Source organism: Balearica regulorum, chromosome 5 (assembly GCF_011004875.1).
Source record: "Balearica regulorum gibbericeps isolate bBalReg1 chromosome 5, bBalReg1.pri, whole genome shotgun sequence".
Classification (NCBI taxonomy): Eukaryota; Metazoa; Chordata; class Aves; order Gruiformes; family Gruidae; genus Balearica; species Balearica regulorum.
In genome coordinates this window covers 59,067,569-59,089,871 of record NC_046188.1, presented here as the reverse complement: position 1 = coordinate 59,089,871, position 22,303 = coordinate 59,067,569, and the positions used below count along the sequence as shown (strand labels likewise).

Sequence of the window (22,303 nt, the reverse complement as noted above, 5' to 3'; positions counted from 1 at the left end):
TGTGACATTCAGGACTGTTAGTTTTGTTAGAAAGTCAATGGGCAATATTAAAGTAAACTAGTCTGGTTCTTTTTCTTCAGATGGCAGAGATGAGTGAATTCAAATTTGGGGAAGATATTGCAGAAAAAATAAGGAGTGTTGCACTAAAGTTTCTTTAAAATCAATCTATCTTTTAAAAGTTTTTATTTCACGAAGAGGTAGGGCTGTAAGAAATATGATTATTGTGGTACTATCCCATAAATACGGGAAACTGCTGCCAACAAAATGATTATTATTATGATGATGATACTAAATTACTCCAAAGGAAATGGTGAACATTTGTATTTGTTTTCTAGTGGATATGGATCCTTCGTAGAATGAAAGAGCCTATAAAGCATACGTGAATGCGCATATGTGCAACTTTTCATTTACATTATTTCTTAAAATCAGTGTCAAAACTAATTTATTTTAGTCTCTTCTTATGGTGAGACTTATTTATACCATTGTGATTGACCTGCTACTTCACTACCACTAAGTCACTGACTTATTTAGAAGTCAGATTTTTAGTAGTTATGCATACAGCTATCTTTGAATAAAGCACTGTGATGAGTAACACTGCTTCTGTAATTTATGCCTAGAGCTGCCTGATTTTAAACTCACTGCATGACATATTTTGACATTTTGTTCCACAGTTTAAATAGTCATTATATTGTGGTTGTGACAGTGTAGATACATATGAGAAACAAGGTTTGTTAGGGAGAGATAATGTTTGTATTAGTCTAGCTGGTACAAGTGGAAAATCTAGACAAATTTTTGGCATATACTGCTTCAGTAGTTGAAGATGTTGGACCTACATTCCTAATAACATATACAGCTAAGATTGGGTTTGTCACGGCCAAGATTAAAGTAACTCTTTCTGTATCTTTCCTCTGGGTCTCTCTTCTCCATGAAATGGAACGTGGAATAGTTATTCTCCCTTTCTGGCTTTTTCTGCTCTATGTCATCTATTAGCCCTGGCTGAGATTGTGTTCCCTTTCTCTGCCTTGCTTCTCCCGGCATCTGCTGCCATCATCCCCCTAGCTAGAATTTTGGCTTGTTTCATTAAACTTTCCTCTGCAGGGAATTTGTGTGGCTAAGTAGCTGCTTTGTTTTGACTGCTATTTCTCAAGTTGATGCATTTGATCTCCTTGTTGTCTTTTGCTCTCCTAAATGAAAGTATGGAGCTAGCTTCTGTTTACAAGTTATACTGCAAACTAGTTGTGCTTGTACAACAGAAACCTAATTGATTGAGTAGCAGTCTTTGGCAGTGATACCTAGCCAGTAATAACTAACAGCATAGAGTCAAATTGGAAAAGAGTAAATTCAAATATGATTAATGATAACCCCTAGTATATGAATGAAGAGATGAAAATATCCTGGTTTATTTGACTGATCATTACACTCCTCAAGATATGAGATGTGATCCTGTGAATGGTGGCAGAATCCTCACGGAACACATAGATCTTGGCTGTATTTTGCAAAAGGTACAACCTGAAGCCAAAAAAAACCCCAAACAAACAGGAAAGATTATCAGTCATTTCAGGAAGAAAAGTAAAAGAAATGGTAAATTTTCATATCTTCCTCTCTGGAGGATGTCTTTCTGGAAAGTGTGTGTTGAACAATCTGAAGTCAGTGTGGAGGCAGTTGAGTGAAACTTAGTGGTTTGTGAAGTACATGGTCTTTCTGGTTGCTGAACACCAGAGGCAGAAGTTGCCTGTCCACTGTAGGAACACATATTGCACTGATACTACATCTGGTATTGACAAACACCAACAGAGCTTACCTACATAGAGCAAGTCTTCAAATATCCCACATATGGTGACATCTCTATGGTATGGTACAGGACATATTTTGCTAATGTCTTCAGTATCGTAGTATTGCATGATAATGTCAAGATCAAGACAAATATAATAATTACATAGTAGCAGATGCAGCAATTATTTTGGCAAAACAAATAAGTCAGTGTTCTGCAACGTGAAACTGATTTTTAAATTTTTTTTAATTCTGAAGAAGCTTTCCTTGGGGCTGCTTATTACATTTTCTTTTAAAGAAGAAAAAACAAACCCAAAGACTATAAAAGAGTAAGTGAAAAATCATTGTAGGCAAACATTTATTTTAACAGTGGAAATTCTGGTAGTTTTGCAACAATAGACTTCTTTTCTATCCTTTGAGAACACTCCAAAATCTGATGTGACAGCTTCTTTTTACTTTTCTTGTAATTTAGGCCCATCATGTATTCTCTTTGATCACCAGTAGTCACTTTTTTCATTTTTATTTTTTTTTTAGTGCAAACAGTGAGCTGTGTGACATATTTTTATGGGACATACAAAAGACAGAAATTGGTCCCTAATGAGGGATGGCCATAGTTTGATACAACGTGGTACAAAAATGAACTTTTACTTCATAGTCTTGATCAAGAGGAGGGTATTTCTCTGTACTTGGTGAAGAGAATTGCATATTTTAATATTCTTCAACCTGCTCCCTAATGAAGAGGTTGATTGTCAGACTAATTTCAAGTCCTAAATATTCATTAAGCTGCATAAAATCAACATAAATTAAGCAGTGATTTCCCCCCCCCTTTTTGAATTTTGCATGTTGACAAAAATAATTTTGTAAGAGCCTTTAACAAAGTTGGAAGCATTACAGATAATGAATCAAGGGTGATACAAATATGAAACATTAATATTAGTCAGCTGCATTAGATACTTGGCTTCTTAATCTGTCAGATATGACAGATAACACAAAACAGCAATAAAATTGGATGAGACAGATGGTAACACTATGTAACACGTTTGTGTATAACCTTTTGCTTTTGACCTGCAGGAGAATCCCAATCCCCACATAGCATTCCAGAAAGTGCCGCGGCCCACGGAGGGCTCCCACTTGCGGGTTCACATCCTCCCTTTTCCCCGGATCAATGAGTCCCGGGTGCAGGAGCTCCTCCAGGAAGGTCTTGCAAGGAGTCAGGGTGCCCCCGCTGCCACCCGGGGGGACAAGAAGTGCGTCGTTCCAGCAGGTCCCCCTGTTGGTATGTTTACTTGTTCCCCAACTTACCTATTTGTTGTCCTGTTGCATGAGCTGAATATATAATTAGCATGCCGCAACGTGTTGCTCCCAGTTTCACGTTAATGCAGTATTTTTAGTGATCGTAGTAACCGTTAGTACATAGACTTGCCTGTTTGCCTTCGTAAACTTAAAAGCCCTTTTGCATCGGCCTTTACTGAGAAGTCAAACATCCAGAGTGTGAGTGGCGTAATTACAACAAAAAAGGATTTGACCTAAGTTAGATTGAACTGTTAGATTAGATACTGTCTGTTGATCTAGGTCTAATGAATATCACCATAGGTTACTTGTAGGACTGGCTGAACCAAGCTTTGAACTGTTAGGGTTTTTCCTTTGACACTAGTGGAAGATATGTAAATTACTGGAGACAGACAAGGAACAAACATAGCATCTGTCTCAAAATAAATATACCTGTATTTAAATATAAAGAACAGATGTAGACATTGTAGGCCTCTCAATTTAATTTTAATGCCAGAAAAATTCTATTAGTTGTCATGTCCATCAATGTGAATGGTGGTGTAAACAAGGACATTTAGTAAACTTGCAGGACACATGAAGCTGGCAGAGCTTGCAAAACTTTTGGAGGATGGTATTAGAATTCAAATCAGTCTTGAAAAATTAGAGATCTAGTCTCTGTTGAATTTTGTCCTTCCCTACTGTTTTTCTTCAAATAAGGTATGGCACTTGCATAGGCATGATCAGCTGACTAGGCAACAGTTCTTCAGAAATGAATTTGGGGATTATAATGATCATAGGGCAAATGTGACCCAACTATATCGAGCTATTACAAAAAAGACAAACATTTTAATAGGATGTATAAACAGGAGTACAGTCAGTGAACCCCATGGAGAAATCTTTTTGTTGTACTCAATAAGACCTCAGTTGGACAGTTTGTATCCATTTTTGGACACTGGAAGACTGTCCCTTCTTTGGAGGGAGTCCAGAAGAAAGCAACAAGAATGACCAGCGGACTGGAGAATGTGACCTACAAGGAAAGATGGAGAGTTGTTTAGACTGAAAACTAGAAGACTGAGGGAACATATAATAGCAGTCTTCAATTACATAAGAGGCTGTTAAAAAAAGAAAGGGACTAATCTGTAGTGATAAGAAATAATGGGTTTAATTGCAGCACAAAAATAGAGTTATTTGTCAGGAAAAACGTGGTAAAATGAGGATTGTAAGGCAGTTGAATGGATTTCTTGTGAAGCCGTGGAGTCTCTGTTATCGCAGAACTTTGGGAACGTATTAGACAAACATGAGAAATAACATAAATACAGTTGATCCTGCCTAGGGACAGCAGGATGAACTAGATGGCCTCTTGAGGCCCCTTCCAGGCCTGTTTCTCTTTGGGTTTATGTAAGAGGAGGATAAACTCTATTCACCTGCCTTTGCTGTTGACTGTATCGTTGAATCTGTTAGTTATAGAAAATTTAAAGGGTATGTGCTTGTGCTCTGTTGCTTTTCTTTAAAAGGCTAGATGCAAGAGAAGGTTTTCTTTCTTAATAAATTAATTTTTATGACAAAGTTTCTGGTTTTGTGTTTTTTCAAGGAACAGCTTTCACACTCATGTTCCCTGCTGTCCTGTGTGTCAAAATCTTTAGATAGTAGGAGCTCATTATTATTATCTACAAGAAGGGCATACTCTGCATTTATGTTCTATTTACTTGATACTAAAGAGAAATAGAGAATGTTAGCTTTTCCATTCTGAATTTTCAAGAAAATTCAGAGCTAACCACTGCATTAAGCAATAATCTTTAGATTTCAGCAAACTGGAATCTAGATAAGAGAAAAAGTTTGTCAGGTTTTATTCCATGTCACAGAATTCTTGGCATGACCAATGAATTCTTTAGGAAAAAATAGTTATCTACTGCTACAAGATATTCAAGGCTACATTGTTCAGTGCAGAACACACACACACACTTTTATTAATTTGTATTTATTTATATATTTCATTAGTATGTTAGAGGCTGGAATCTCTTTGTGCCTATATGAGACAAATGAAACAAGTAGTAAAGAGAATCAACTGCTCTAGATAAAATTAAGGGCACTCGTTTCTTCAGATAGTGTAGGAAAACCAAAGGTTTAGGATGTTATGTTCTCATCTGTACATGCCTACTAATGGTATTTGCTTAACAGAACAAAATGGAGGGCACGTCAATTGTTAAATTTTTTTTAAAAAATAACTTTTTGGTATTCTTTGTGGCTCTTGCAGAAGACATTTCACAGATGTATATTCTTCTTTTTCTTTGTTAGTTTCCATAATGGAAAAAGGAAGCACAGTTTTCAACAGTGCACAAAGGCTGGAAGTTGTTAGAAACTGCATCTCGTTCATTTTTGAAAACAAATTTTTGGAGACGGAAAAGGTAATAAAGTGAAATTTTAACTTTCCTAAATAAGCCTCCATTCCGTTAATGAACAAACAGAGACTGACCTTGTCACAAAGTACATTTTGAAGTCTTGTTTCAAATACTTATGATTATTTTAACCATTTAAATAAAGTAAGCAATAAACCAAATCCTCTAAATGTAATACTGTGTGTAATATGAAGATAATGGATTTGAAAACTTGTTTGTAATACTACGTGGGTGTGTTGATGCCCTTTTTTGCTAATTTATATTACCATTATAAATAGTATTGTCCACATGATTTTTTTTTAAAAAAGTGGTATATATTGGTCTAGCAGTATTGATTAGGAGCAATGTAAACAAAAGGCATACGTAGACGTGTCAGTGTTTGTCAACCAATGCTCTTTTGAAATTTTCAGTAAATTTTGCTGGCTTTAAAAATCAGTAATTTGATAGAACTCAGAGTTGAATGTAAATATTCGGCATGTCTGTCTTCACTAAAATGTACTAGTGAGTTGTCATCCTTGACACTCTTATATTTTCACATTAAGAAGTTGCCAGATTTTGTAGATTCAGTCTGTCGAGTTTTCTATTATTGATTCTAGAACAATCACTCAAACTTACACTCAAATCTAATTCTACATATGAAAATGATTGTAAAATTATTGTAGGAATTTTTTTTGATTTCTCAGAAAAGTATCACATGTGTATCTCAGAGGCTGTCCGGCTCAAGACAGACAACAAGCGTTTCTTGATTTACAAGTTATGTTATGGAAATACACATGGGAAAAGTCCTAGTAAAATGTGTAGCTCTTTTTAAAGAGTTTTGATGCATGTGTAACACAGTAGTTTCTAGCCTCTTTCAACTTACAGACACTTGGAAAATTTCACTAGTTTTTCGTCCCCCTGCCTGGTAAATTTATCCTTAGGCAAAGGGCTGCCTTTTCGTATTTATCTGTTACCACCCATTAAATCTAGTCTAAAGGGCCACAGTTGATAATCACTGATGTAGCACTTGCTGCGTCTTTCAAACATTAGCATGAATATTCTGTTGACGCTGTTTTAGGGTAAACTTCGTAACAGTCTTGTGGCTTCATTGCTATGAGAGGTATGCCACTTCTAAAGCCATTTGTCATTCACCGCTTATCAAAACCCATGCTGGTTGGCCTTGATATGCTAACTCGAGACCTGGCCTGGCTGGTACAGAATAGAGCACTTGCTTCCATGCGCAATAATTCATTTCTGATTTTTGCATCCATTCAGTGCCTGTCTGTATTCAATCATTTCTACTTACAGATGTAGGTGAGAAATGCTGTTTAATGCTTTTGAAAAAAACATAGGAAAAACTTAATACTTAATGACTCAAGCTAAATCAACCATTATGTGAAAGGTTGATATTCAAGCTAATGAGTAATTTCCAAAGTTATACTTTACTATACTGTGACTTGCAGTTTCTTAATAAAAAAATAAATTATATTCAGTATGAATAGCACCATTTAATTTCATTTTCATAAAGCTAGGTTTTCTTGTCTCCAGACCCTGCCTGCAGCTCTGAGAGCCCTAAAAGGAAAGGCAGCTCGGCACTGCCTGACACAGGAATTAGGCCTGCATGTTAAACAGAATCGAGCAATACTAGACCATCAGCAGTTTGACTACATTGTGCGAATGATGAACTGCGCTTTGCAGGTACAGTATGTGAAGGTTTTGGTCTTTGGTTGTCTTTGTTGTGTTATTATGATAAGCAAAAAAATTGTTCAGTGTGATGTGGAGAAGCAAAATAATTAAATTACAATGATGTAGGAAATACTACTCGACAGTGTATTTAAGATACTTTGTTGTTGAAAGGATGAGGGACAAAATGCTCAGGTCTATACAGATCTGTCTGATATGAAGAACAAAAAGAAAACTGTTCCCGTTACTAATAATTTAGATAAAATTTAGTTTTGGTTAAGTATTGCCACGGTTCATGGTGGTAGTTCTGCTTGTCATGGTGGCATCTTAGTTTGTCAGAGACTAACTGAAGGTGTTCGCAGTTATTCTACTGATAAATTAAATAATTTTCTGCTGAATAAACATCAACATACAGTGGCAGCTACCTATGAGAGGAAAGTATGTGGATGACCTCTTTTTACTTTTATTTGAATAATTATTCTGTTTTAGGTTTACTTGTTGGCAATTCATTGTCAGAAATATTTTATAGACGTCTGTGTATTCAGTCTGATTATCTGAGAATGTGGTAGTATTTTTTAAAATTTTTAATGTGATCAGATTTGGTTATATTGATTGAGACATTGGTATTTTAACCCCACTCTCCTCTAAACTAAAACCAGCTGGAATTATTTTGCAGCAGTTTGTTGATCCATATTTTTAAAAAGGTGAGTGCTAAATACAGCTTTCACTTGAGTATAGAAACAAATCAACATCGACTGAGCAAATGCCACTTCAGGTCACCATCAAATGTAAGTTTTGTTTTCTGTTGTATTGTTTATTCACAGGAGCTATTTAGAACAAAATTGAACTTTGCCTGAACAGTAGTCTTTGGAGTAAAATTACCTGCAGTTAGCAGATGAAAACTGAAGTCAACTGGCTAAAAATTGCACAATGTCTACCAGACTGTGCTTTTTTGGCATTGGCCTTTTCCACGCTCTAAGGTTAGCCTCAGAGTTGGGAGAAAAATTGAAGTTATCTGTGAAATTATATTTCTCTGCCCAAAATCATGACCAATGGATAATGCACCTGCTCTGTACTCCAGAGTTAGAAATTTTCTTTCAAACCAGAAAACAGAATTCTTTAGATGTGCCACAGGTTTTGCTCCTAGTTTCTTGATTGATCCTGGGAAAAAAATTCAAGATGTTTTTAGACAATAGGAACAGAATACAAATCCCCTTTATTTGCTATATCTTGGTACAAAACAGATGGCAGAAGAAGATGAGGTGTTGAGGAAATTTCCTTTGCTGAGGAAAGAAATAACGACATTACCTTTTAATAAAGCAATAAAATCCAATTTTTCTGTAGGAGAAAACTGTTATTTTTCGTCCCAGTGATATAAAGACCCAAGAAGGACCTTAATGTTCCTAGAAATTAATGTTTCTGAAGTCTTACTGAAGTTAAAATAGTTTAGGGTTTGGTTTTGTTTTCTATAAAGCTAGCAAATATAACTCAAATCATGCAGAGGAAACAGATCAAGTAAGGAGGCACAGTTTTTATGCTTCCCCCCCTCCCCCCCCCCCCCCAGTAGTTTTCTATCTTTGAAAAACATAAAATGGAAATTTCTGTTTCTCAGGAAATATGAAAACATCTAAACTCCTGACACTGGGCAGCTAGTTAGAAGCAAGTATTTAGTACACCTGCTTTTATGACATATGAAATTATTTATTAAGATAAAAGCATGATTTATAATTTGTCTGTGCTCTTTGTTCAATTGTATTATTTGGAACAACGTGTAAATTGTGACAATTTGGATCTTCCCTGTATTGGTTCAAGAAAAAAATACATTATCAAGAACTTAGTTTTTTGCCCTTGCTGCTGTGGGGCTCAGCAAGTCAGCTTTTTGCTGTAGAGACATGAATTCTGTTAGCTGCAGGTCATAAGACCACGCATTTTAAACAGTGTCTGTTAAAAAGATACAAAAATCTAATTTAAAAAATGTGGTCTTAACCATCATGTGGAGAGATATTCAAGCTCTAGGGAAATACCACATTAATATGATGGAATTTTTGGTGGAGAGTTAGATTGCAGTATTGCTTTAGGACATCACCAAACTATCGGAATTGTAGAAACTGTCTCAGTCATACCATCCAATGTCTTGTCACAGATTTTTTTGTTACCGTTATTCTATGTTCCCGTTGGCTTCTGTAAGATACAAATGGAAATGTTGCTGTGGCCAGGAGGCATATAGCAGCTGATACAAAAGCTGAGAGGCGGGGAAAGCCCCCGGCATAGTCGATATGTTGGGCAGAGCCCTGGCTCTCTACTGCACGCACTGGGTTGAGCTGAGCTGTGTGTGCAGCAAGCCCCAGCCCGATGGTTTTCCCTGAGAAATACCAGTCTCTGCTGGCTCACTTGCTCACACAAATAGCAAATCTGATGCTCCCCAGCCAACAAACCTCTGCTACTGATAATGTGAACTGTTGCAAACCATGCGTATTTCAAGAGATGCAGGTTGGCTGTTTCTGAAAGTGTCTTTTGAACAAGAAACTGTATTATTGGCATGTACTGAATTCTTTGTTTTACTGGGAATAGTGCCACATATTACAAAACCGGGAAAATTGCATTCTGCAAGTTTATTGCAGATCCCACCATTACTATTCAAGATTTTCCTGGTTGTTTAGTGTCAGGTTTTTTCTTTTAATAGAATGTATTGTCTTGTTTTACAGGAGTCCATAAAAATAAAGGTCAGATGCTTTTTCAGAGCTTCTGTGTACTCATTTTGTAGATGAAGAGCAGTACGTTAACAAAATGCTAGTAATAATCCCATCATGTATATTGTTGCTAGTCTTGTTATCTGGTGTGACATGTCTGGTATCACAGTGCTTGAGAATAGATTAAGGAAGAGGAATAAAATATTCATACCATTGCTTCAAGTTAATAGCTGTTTTATTTTAGTGAAAAATTGCTTAGGCTGTATTTCACCAAGTATCTGATCTCTAGCCATTTTGCAACTGGGAGGAAGGAGAGGGTGGTGGTATTTTACTGATTTCTCTAGAGATGACAAAACTTGGGCTTGCCAGATCTCTGGCGTTTGTCAGCTTGAGTCTCTCAGTCCAAGAGTGCCATTCTTTTGAACTATTCCTCTTCAGACTATTTACAGTCTGAAGGTAATGGGCGGGCCCTCACTGCAAATTTTTAATAGGCCTATGATCTATGGAATAGTACAATAGAATTTATTATTAATCTGTCTTACTTAGCAGGTAGGCAGCTGCATGTCAAGCCTTGTGGTAAACTTTAGGTGGCTTTACAAATACAGTTGAGATAAGGCACGATGCAGTAAGTCAACACTGCAGTGTTAAAAACATGCTGTACTGTGTCTAGGAAGTATTGACAATCTACTGCTGCTGAAATGAAAGTGAAGTATTTCTGATCATTCTTAGTAGTAGGAAGATCAAAATTACATTGAGATTGTGTTGCTTATTGATTAAAGCAGATGTCTTCTAATGAGGGCAATTAAATCCCCAGTCATTTGCTTTTATCTCTTCTAGTCGTCGTCATTGGCCACTTGCTAAAAACTTTATTGTCATGCCCCAAGTAAGAATTTTTCCCCTGACAAACCATATACTCTGAAAAGTGTTTAAAATAGCCTGTATTCCAGCAATGATTAATATCAGTGATAGCAAAGCAGAAGCATTATGTTCCGTTCCATATGTTATATATCTAAATTGCTGTTAAAAACAATCTACAATGTTGTGAAAGCTTAATATATTGATTGACAATTTATTCATACAGATAGCACTGTAATGAGGAAAAATGTGAAATTATTTCTCTAGAAACTATTTCCATGGTGTTTGCTATCTGCTGCTGTGGTTACCTTAGCAATTACACGTAAATTCCTATTTTAAAAGGTTTTTTTCTCTTTAATTTTCTGTATTGAAATGCTTTTCTCTGACATGTCAGAAAAGACTACTTAACATTTTTACAACTAAAAAGTCTACTTTATTACCAGAGAAACACTTCTATGTAATTACGTTTCCAGCAACACCTTGTATTTTTAGTATTTGTTAAGAAATAATGGCAAAAACCATCTCAAGGCTCAATTTGCATACTTCTCCATTCATTTATTACAAACAACATGACTTGCCCAGATTTTCAATTGTTTCTCTGACTTTTCCTCTGGCAGCACCAAGTGAACTCTGTATTTTAAAACATAGTGGCACTTAATTTGATAAAATGTCAGTAAAGGCAAAAGGAGGCCTGAAGATGGTAAGTTCTCCCACTGTGTAGGTGGAGAGTACTTGATAATCAGAAACAATTTTCATATTAAAAAGACATTCTAAACAATTTGCATAATAAAATACTTAACAGTAACAATAAGGCTTCCTAAAAAAAATAAATATTTTTTTCTGGGGAAAGAGTCTCTTCACACAGTGCAGGATTTGAACTAGCGTCCTGTGGTAGTTGGAACAGATAAAAGTTTTCATTTAAAAAGAAAAACTCGAAAACTACAATGTAGCAATACAACGTTTCCTCTGTAAGATGTTGGTCAGTAATACTGCCTAACTGCATATAATGCTTTTCTTTGGTAAATGGGGGTCAAACTGGAAAACATTTGTGCCCCAGACATCTGGAATAGTTAATCTAAATGTGAGTAGAGTGGGAATAAGGTGCACAAAACTGTTAAATACATAAATACTTTCAAAATTCTGGTCTGCAGATGCAGAAAAGGGGTGGGGTCTTGTAATGATGTGATTTAATCTGACAGCCTTCGAAGTCATCAGTGCTGTTTTAGGACCTTGTTTTCTCTAATGTCATATCAGTGTGAATGTGCATGTGTTGTGCCAGTGTAACTGAGAGAATATCTTTTTAGTTGTAGACAAATTGTTCATTGTTTTAGTGCTTTAGATAACTTCTAATAGATCACTAGGGCTTTCCACAATGGCAATAAGCAGATGTTTATCTTTCAAATAGAGTATACTGAGTATTCTAAAAGTATACTTACAGTAAACAGTATGAAAAAGAACTGTAGGAAGTCTTAGTAGGAACCAGGGCAAAATTAAAAATTAAACTTGTATTAGGTTACAACAAAGGTACAGCTGGGCCAGCATCTTTTCTCCAACAATGGCCAAAAGCAGATGAAAGATAGTATAATTTTGCTTCTAGAATTTCACATGTGACTCTTTTGCATCACTTTAGTGTGCTTTCTAGCACTAACTATACAGTCTGTTGTGAAAGAAACTTTAATATGCAAAATTATAAACAATGGCATTCTATAAATATTAAATTTATTTTTCTTATGCAAATAACTTCTGTATTATAATCTGCCACCAGATGAAGTTCAGAAATTGTCAGTCCCTTCTCAGAATTCAAACGTTTGTGAATACTGTCTAATAACAAGAAAGATTTTATTACTCCTGAGAGAAAATCATCCACGTGTGTGTGTCATATGATTCAAATTCTTGGCAATATAAAGATTAAATGAACTAGCATTTCTCATATTTTATGTTGAAAACTATGTTGCCAAACATCTTTATTTTGGAGGGTTATAGTAGGTTTCTCTCCTTTCAGACTTTTATTTCATTTTATTTATTTTATTTATTTTTTGTTACTCAGTTTGACTTGTGTTCCTGGAAGTAGAGACTCTCAGAAGTAATGTTTGAGCAGCAGCAGTATTTTAAAATATTTTAAGGTGTTTTAAAACATAGAAAATATATCATGAAGAGAAAATATGGGAGTTTAGCAACATGACAATTAATTCATCAGTTATTAACAATTTGATCTTTTTCATCCTGTTAGAAATAGTCATGGTATTTAAGTGAATGAAAAGAGATTCCAATGTTTAGGGTTTGGACTTGAAACTTCCAGATGTAATTCCATATTGTACTGCAGATTTTTTTTTTTTATTATTATTTTTTTGCCACAGTGGGCACATCATAGCGTTTCTCTGGTCCATGGTTTATTACCTAAAAAGTAGAAATAACAGATTTTTCCATCCTGTTGACTTTTCAGGGGTCCACCTATAATGTTCTGAACTTAATAAAAGAAGCTGCTATTTCTGAATCTTTCTGATGATATCACTTTCCCAAGAAATTGCAAGATACTAGAATATCATTGCACATGGCTGAACTGGTGGTGCTTACAGAATTTCTGTAGGAAAAAAGTGGAAGTACATTGGAAAAGATTGTATTGCTGATCTGGTTTTATTTGTTCACTTTGCTCTGAGGAACATACTGTTATACTCATCCCATCTCATTGGATGGCCGCACAGTCCAGGAACAATCCATTCATGGGCATCTTTTTATGAAATCCGGAACATACAGTTTCTTTCTTTGCGGGGTTGCCCATGTATGTATGTCACTCAACACTGCAGACTTCTCAGCTTTATTACTTCTGCTAGAAGACCAGCCCACAGTTACCCACTCTGCAGGTATCAAGGGAGACAACCACCTTGACATAGCAGTAGCCGTTCTTCACTGAGCTGGGGCTATCCCTGTGGAGGTGGCAGTGTCCAACTATTTCTTTTTTGCATCACTTAGGGTGATTTGTTTGTGCCAGTGGTCTTCACAGAGGGGTGTCTGGCTGGTTCTGCATGTGTGTCCAGGCACCAAGGTGGTTGAATCCAGCTGCGTTAAACTGCCTCTGTGGTTTTAGTGAGGAATTTCTTTGATGACCAGGCAACAGAAAACCATGGCTACTTTGCATGCTGGTGCTGTGCCAGCGCAGGTGTTCAGGATGAGTTCGTGTGTGGCTGGGCACTTCCTAAATTGCTGTTTCCCTGCAGACTTCCAAGACCCTGCTTCTAGTAATCTGAAAGGGTTTGTGATTTCTGCTTGGAGCATAACTATTGCACGAGACTGTTACTTAAAGGAAAAGAGAAGGATTAGCAGTAATGAGTCCCATGGCGTGCTGTGCGTACCTACCTCTGCCTTCAGCCTCCCTCCCTCTCGGCTTCTCACCAAAATGTGTTGTGTTCACACGTTTCCTCCTCCCCTCCATGTGCACACGTATGCATGTGCATATATGAGGCATAAGGGTGATATAGGGATCTATGTCTGCTATATAGAGAAATATATATACACATAAATGTAAACTCAGTAGTAATGTAGAAGTTAAAATAATCCCCAAGTCCCATTCGGAGTGTGAGTGAACGTGCATCTCAAACATAGATCTCGAGGGCTTCATTTGCAGGAAATCCCCTGGTTTGCCCTAGGTCTCTTGCTGCTGATGTGAAGAGGGATCAAACCTGCCAGAATAAAGATGTGGTAGTGTCCTTTCTGTTGATACAACTTGCCAGAGATATAACTTGTTTTCTAGACTGCAGGGTGTGGGGATATTGATTATGCCTTTGTTATGTTCCTATGCAGTTATCAGAGCAGGATTCAGCCTTAAGGGTCTGCTAAATATTTTATTACAAATATCATATGATAGAAAGGTATTGATTTTGATACGCGAATAAGCAGAAATACATGTGAGCAGCTGTGCCACCGGCTCCTCTGGCTGGTTGCTGCTTTGGGGCTTGCAGTGGGGTTTCCAACTGTTCTGGCCTGTCACCAGCCCAGGCCTGGAACCAGCCGGAACCGGCTGTGACCAGCCCAGGCCTGGAACCGGCTGCCCACAGCCTCAGTCATGCCCTCACAGGGTACTGCACAAGCAAAATCAAGGCCCTGAAGCAAAACAGCAGCAACAAAAATAGGTATGTTAAGAGATGTGATGAACTTGAAGATTTTTTAGCAGATTTTATATGGCATTGACATAGAAATGTAGGCATTTTAGAAAAAAATACAGGGTATAGTATCCAAACTGCAGACAGCTGGTCTGTGTCTGGGTAACATTGATTTCAGCCAGGTCGTTATGTGGCTTACAGATAGATAAATAAAAATGTGATAGCCTTTTGGACACAAACATAAGCACTAGAGCATTAGACACTGAAGGAGGGTGTCACAGCAAGTAGCCCCTGGCAGGGCTAAGGAGAGTCGTACAAACCCACCTGTCCCAGTTGGTTCTCTGGGACATCGGTCTGCTCGTGCAGTCTTTACTTTTAATGGGCATCTCCTGTCATGGCTGGTGTTCTGTCCTCCTATATTTGCTGTTAATGCAGGCCATGCTCATGTGTGCTCGCTCCCATAGGTATCTTATTGAAACCATGTAGCTTCTTGGAGCATTGACATGGTAGGCTCTGACTGCTCTTAAGTGTTCATTACTGTTAATTGTGGCCTTGTGGTTGCCAAGTGTTCCTAATAACTCTGTGTTCTAAATATTTTTGTTCGTCTTGATGAAAAGCAGACATGTGCTTGTACACTACTCACTGCTGTAAATAAAACAAATCTGGTTTAGGAATTGTGTTAATCTGCTGCGTAGTTGCTCTCTAGCCTGCCTGTGAAAGAGGTGGACTAATGAAAGGTAGTAAAAAAAGAAAAAAAGAAGTCTTTGATGTTGGAAAGAATAGGCATTTTGCTAATGAATAAGTTACGTGAAATCAGTGACTTCTGTTTTTACAAGTTTTGTATTTAATAAAAATATGGAAGGAACACATGGAATTTTTATTTTAAATTTCATATATGTATATAATGTGTATTTCAGTACAGGTACATAATTCCATATAGATTTGTCTATAGCACTGTTAGGTATGTGTACATGGACTTAATCTGTATTGAGTGTCACTTTATGTATGCTATAAGTAACAAAATATTGTACAGTATTGATCTACTCTACCATTCAGTGCATAAAAGATGCCAATGGGTGGCTGTGAGATTATCCTCTTTTATTTTTCACGTGCAGTCATTTTTGAAACAGAACATTGAAATATATTCAAAGTCTTCTAATCATTTGGTTGCTATAATGTTTGTATAACCTTTGGTTTAAACAATTCAAATCTTGGCAGCTTGTATTCAAAAATTGAAGTGTGATGTTGAGATAAATACCATAAAACACAGGCCAGTTCTGGGTTTTGTCAGTATTCTGTGTAAACTTGGACAAATGCATTAATATGACAAACATAAAATAGTGAACATATGTGGCATTTTAGAATGATTTTTTAAGGAAAAAATGTAAGAATTTATTTCTTTGCAGTAATAGACCTACCTCTACTCTTACATAAATGAGAAGTGTGTGAAGTTCTAGAACAAAAACAGAAAATAAAGGTGTAAACAAAAGAACATTTGACAATCTCCATATGTTGTAAAACATTCTTGTAGCAATTGACATTCATTTTCAATATTACAGCCAGATTTGACTTACATGAATTGTTTTTTAGGATACGTGGGAAAATGCCATGTAAGCGTGCTATGAAGAAGATTACTTTTAGTAATTCCCTCCCCTTCCTGCCCCATACACAGCCAGGAGGGCAGGCTTTGGTATCTAGTGATCCAACAAAGTATTTAAAAAAACTTCACTTGTTGTCTAGAGATAAAACTCCTCCCCCCCCCCCCCCAACCACTCTCCCCCCCAACCCCTTTCCTCACCTCTCTCCCCAATTCTTCAACCCTAATCTCCAAAACTCCACTTGGGAGTTAGGAATTGAAATTTGAATTGCATGTTTAACAGTCTGAAATCTCACAATATTTGTGAATGTACAATTCAAATTAATTTTCTATCTAGACTCTTTGACTTTTGAGGACTAAAGCAACTTATTTTGATGAATTTTTTCCATATCTGCATTATAATATTCTATCTACCTCTGAACCATAGACATCTGAATTTTGTGTTACATGTACCTTCAACAGTACTGATGATTTTAATTCTGAACAAGTTTTCAATTTTCTTCACTTTTGATACCTTAATGTAATTGATAACATTTTATGTATTTTCCTATGCTTTCAAGTCTCACAAAATTTGCTTCTGTAAATACCATGCATGCTCTGATATTTTCCACTTGCACAAGAACATTAACATTAGTACAATCTCACTTCACAGATGGCACAAAATACGATGCTACTCACAACATGTTTCTTGATCAGTGTCTTACGTATGTACCAGCAGAAGCTGGGGTGCACACCCTTAAACGAAATAAAAGTTTTTACTGAATTTTTTTTTTTTTTTGTATTAGAATAGAGGCAAAACAAGTTGTTCTTTTGGACATTTTCTCTTCATAAGAAGAGGAAAAAGAGTTAATGCAGGCAAAGCCAGTGGACTAAAATGGCCTATAATTTATTGTTTTCAGGCCAAATTCAAGATTCTAGACTATTGATTTCATTGGAATTTAGCCTATTATATTTATGAATTTAAAAGGTATAATTGCTTTTGTGAAAAACAATTTAAAGGAAAATATTTATTTTAATGGACTATTTTGGAGCCTTGCCTTTGTCATTTGGGAATAGCTGAAATACTAACCATATGTGGTTCTGTTTAAAAGCCACAGGCCACAACTACGGTTATGTTAACGCAATTTGTTACTCTGCCTCTGAATTGCATGTGTAAGAAAGTCACAGACTTTGATCCTGACTTGATTATGATAGATGGCTATTATCTTCCCAATCCCCTATCCATTTAGCCTCCACCTCTACAGAGCTTGTTACAGTGTAAAACATTTTCTGTGAAGAAAACTTAACTGATGGTAGGCTTAGGGTTTTTCAGTGTACAACCTCTCAGGGATGGTCAGTAGACCAGCAGTGTTGCACGGATCCGAACATGAAAACCGTAACTACAGAGAATATCCAAACCAGGATGCTGAGAGGTATTATGAAAATCACTTCTTGATTATCCAGTTATCAGCTAAACTTTAACAATGGGACACAGATGCATTTTGCTTGGGCTCATTGCAAAGAACTACTTCAGGATAATTTGGTATAAAAGTACCATATAATGAAGGTTTGAATTCCATCAGTCTTGTCTAATTTCTAATTTCAAATTGAAGATACAACATACATATGAAAACAGTAAGCATCAGAACTGAATAACATAAAATCAATCCAGCAAACCATAATTAACTATTCCAAACCATAATTATCTATTCATGAAAAATCAACGTATGGAAAGGTGAACGATCCTACGTGAAGTCTACTCAGAGTGCCTATTAGTGGTGTTCATTCCTTGCTTCAAATCTGTACTTAAAAGTAAGAACAGGATACTAAAATATATGAGCATTCCGATTATCTCTTCTATACAAACATTCGCTTTCTTCAGTAGCCTACTTGAAATTCATCTTATCTGAGATCACCTAGGAGTAATCAAAACTGTGGGGAGAATTGCTGATTCTTGGATACGTTTTTCTACAAGAGCACCTTTAAGATTGTTTCTGCAGCCAGAAATTTTCTGAATATTCCACAAGCTTTTTTGAGGTTACATGTTGTCCATTCAGATTTTATCATTTCCATAAATACTGTTTTTGGAGAAGGGGATTAGGATTTGTTGGGGAGGAAATGACTTTTTTTCCATGTTAGCTTGAACCAAGTAATATTTAACAAATTTACCTAAGTCAACATATTTGCTTGGTGTGCATTGTTTCCATGACAGTTTGATATCTTAACAAAAAATTAAAATCTCCTACATCTATTCTTATGTAATTTTCAAAATTTGAAACATAATTATGAACGTAATAAAATGTACGAGTGTGTAGCTCAGTTTTCTGGTCAGTAAAAAGAAGCTGACCTGAGAGGTCCTTGGGGGTAGTTGAAGTTCTGGTGGAGCCTGTAGTCTCCGTGTTAGTGATGAAACATCTTTGGCTACTCAGGCAGCAGTCTATTAAGAAAGAAATCATGAACAAATTCATTTTCAATTAAGTCATTTTAAGTCATAACCTAAATACTTTCAAAATTCTCCAATAAAAAATTTCCTGAAGACTTTGAAAAACTTACTGAAAAGGCTAAAAACATTGTTTGATTGTGAACATATCTAGTGCAGAAACCTTTAGCTCGTACCATGCATACTGCTGTAAAGCTTGGTTCTATCACAATTTTGTATGAATATGTAACTTTTAGAAATAAAACCTGAAGTACTTACTCAGAAATGAATTTTGGTTAGCCATCTATGCAAGAGCTATAGTGGTTAGTAGCATTTAAAATCCATAGTATTAACAAAAAATAGGGATTTCTTTATTTTCCTAGTCAGCATGCAGCTTTGAGTTCAGAACGGATGCCTCTGAAAGCCACTAAAGCAATGTTCTTTGTGCTTTCTCCTTTTTATTCTTGTCTATATTTTTTCACTGGGTTTGTCATCCTTTGACAGTCATTTTTTAGCTAATACTAAATCTCTTGAATTTATTTTATCATGACTCCATAGTGATTTTTTCCCTTATGACAGACAGACAACCAAATTTACTAATCATTATTACAATATAATTGAATCTGTTGACTATGCTTAAGAAATCAGTATGCCAGTAAAAGACATATGTGGAAAACCTGTTTTGAAACTTTCTGCAATTCAACTAATTGGCGTTTCCTTAATTTAAGATTTCTTCATGTCTTGATTTGAGACACTATTGGGTTATGGGACGTTTACATATTCCAGAAATTCTTGCAGTACTGTAGATTCCACTGTGATCATCTAAGGATTACTAGTATTACAATATAGATTTCCTTTATCTCACTTCAGTGATTATTGGTATGCTAGTAAAAGTTGGCAGGTAATATGCTTTTCTGAATACTGTATCTTTAAATTTTTTTTTTTGTTAACTCTCTGTGTGCACCCAGATGAGGTAATCATATTATTTTAGGTATACAAAAGCTTCCATTCATATGTTGATCTTGCTAAGTTCATTGGTGTTATGAGATAGGGTAATCCTTATTTTGTTGCGTACTGGCTGCAGTGATGCCATTATTAAAAACTAACAAAATAAAAATGCAACACATATCTCTGTACTTAATTCATTCAGGATGAAGATAAAGGATTTGGGTCCAACATTTAATGACAAGCTATTTTCTAGAAATTTTAATCAAAATCAGATGTGCAGCACCTCCATGTTATTGTTACAGTAATGGTGAATTTTGGCTGACACTTAGCTGTCATATTTAAGGTCACAAAAAAAATCATGTACTTCAGAGGCAATGGTGAATTCTTTTGAAAACTTGGGAAAATACTCTTGTAGTTGTATACCAGATACTTGGTAAATTATTGCAAAAAAGCAAGACCTTTTTATCTTTGCATTCTTGTAATTTGTAAAAAAATTATCAAGTTTAACATAGTTCTTGAGACAGCAACTGTATCTAACTATTGAATATATACCTTTATTTAACACAGTAAATCTCACAAGACATTTTAATTTCTAACATAAAAATCTGGTTCTTATCAGCTTTTTACTTCTTTTATTTCAAAAATAAACATAAATGTTTAGAATCAGCTATCGTAAGAGAAAAATACTTAATTTTCCCTTTATTGTTTTAAAAACATGATACTAGCAGATTATAACTGTGCAGCTATTCCGAGCTAGAGTTAAATGAAAATACTATAATCTGGTCTAAACTTCAGTGATAGCCAAGGGGTAAGGGAGAGGAGAGAGGTTGTTTTGGAGAAGGCTCATGTAAGTATTTATGAATTTAATTTGTTAATTCATTACTGTAAATATAACAGATAAAATCAATTGTGAATCGAACCGTGACATAATTTTTTGATAATATATAATACATGTAATGTTTGTCTATAGTGACAGAGGAGCTTTGTCTGCTCAGAGGGAGGGGGCTATTAATAGTCCTCTAATCAGCTGTGCTGCATCAAAATGATTTCCATTCACACAATCGAATCCTTGGAATGCATTCCCTGGCAATATAGCTTATTTTCTGTACCTCACTAAAAATGCAGCAAGTTTGCTGTGCAGTTCTTGTACCCTCATTCAGGTGGATCCAGTGGTACTGCTGCAAGTGCCATGCTATGTGTTTGGCATCCTTTCCAGGCAGATTTAATCTGTTTACGTACTATATGCTCTCAGGAATAGCTTGGACTGCGTGTCACTGCTCTTCCTATACACCCCTGCATCGTCGCGTTCACAAATGGGCATCAGTATACTACATGGTAGCATTGTACTGTGCTTGTGCATCCATCTCTCTCGCTGTGTATTAATATAGAAAGCCCAGATCTTTATTATTTTCTGTGGAGCGGATAAGGTTCAAAGAAGAAGGATGATAAATAAGAGTATTTGAAATTTTCATGAAATTGTTGACTAAGATCACCTAGCAGGATGTCTCACAGTACTGAATCAAAAGCTACGCTCTTAAATCTTCTTACAAAACGGCAAAGAACAAGATCCAAAATTTCAGCAGCGTAAGGAGCTTGGACAAAATGTGACCATGGGACACTAGCATGGTACTGAAAGAGAAGGCAATGGGCACTGTGGGATTCATGTCAACTCTGATAGTGAAGGTCTTCCTGGAAAGACTAAGGTTTTCTTTGCTCCTTAGAACTGCAGGTAAGATAAAAGGACTAAGACGATGGTGAAATGTATCCGGATATTTGCTCATTTTTCTTGTAAGGAGGAGACACATATTATAAACATCTTTTGAGTCATCATGTTTATGTTGATACAGTGTGTTTCATTCAGTATACACACTAATGCCACACTGTCCAGAAATTGGCTATTCATCTTCAGAACTTTGTCCTGCAGTCATTTGGTAATTTGCTACTGCATTCTCAGGAATTGGAGTTTTGATGTTTTTAGGATGCCAAAGCCATTGCTAATGTGTAAACTTCTCACTTTTTATTTTCGCTACACACTCTCTTTTTTTCAGCCATTGCGATCTGTCTCATCCTTCTGAAAGCTCCAAATATGAATTGTGTGAAAGGAATTTCAAACAGCATGGGTGTAGTTGGGACTTAATACTTCACTAATATTTCAGTGTGCCCCAAGTCGCCTTTTATGAATCTTTTCATTGCCATTTACTGGGCTTCCATAGCAGAACTTCCTTTTCTGCATTTTTTCCCCTATAGTTTCAAGAAGGTAAGAACAAAGCAGAAAGGGGTTTGGAGTAAAACCCTCAGGAAGGAAGATCAGACAGCCTAGGAAAAGATCTGTCACGGTTTTAAAATGGATTAACTGGCAATGCAAAAGCTGGTAAAGAAGGCTTTCTCTATGGCTAGTTAGCTGGATGTTGCTAGTAGCAATGATTTAGAAGGCTATGGAACAGAAAGGGATCATTCCAAGATTTCTTACAATTTGTATCAAAGAAACAGTTTTGCTGGAAAGCAGTGCTACAACAAAGTTCCCTACTACACTTCTGCTTCTTTGGTCCACACAGCAAGCTCAAGGATTTCTTCTTTCCTCTAGTAGTGTTTGCCCTGCAGAACTGTTTTTACAGAGAAGA

General features: G+C 36.2%; 1 protein-coding gene across 8 annotated transcripts in view; it reads left to right on the top strand.

The window, feature by feature from the left end:
- The window catches only part of SBF2 (SET binding factor 2), a 266,637-nt gene that overhangs the window by 160,462 nt on the left and 83,872 nt on the right, over window positions 1–22,303 (top strand). For all 8 annotated transcript variants that reach the window (XM_075755159.1, XM_075755155.1, XM_075755156.1 and 5 more), the window contains exons 14-16: window positions 2,842–3,046; window positions 5,335–5,444; window positions 6,963–7,112. In XM_075755159.1, the coding sequence (XP_075611274.1) occupies window positions 2,842–3,046; window positions 5,335–5,444; window positions 6,963–7,112 (465 nt within the window). The remainder of the gene's footprint in view (window positions 1–2,841; window positions 3,047–5,334; window positions 5,445–6,962; window positions 7,113–22,303) is intronic.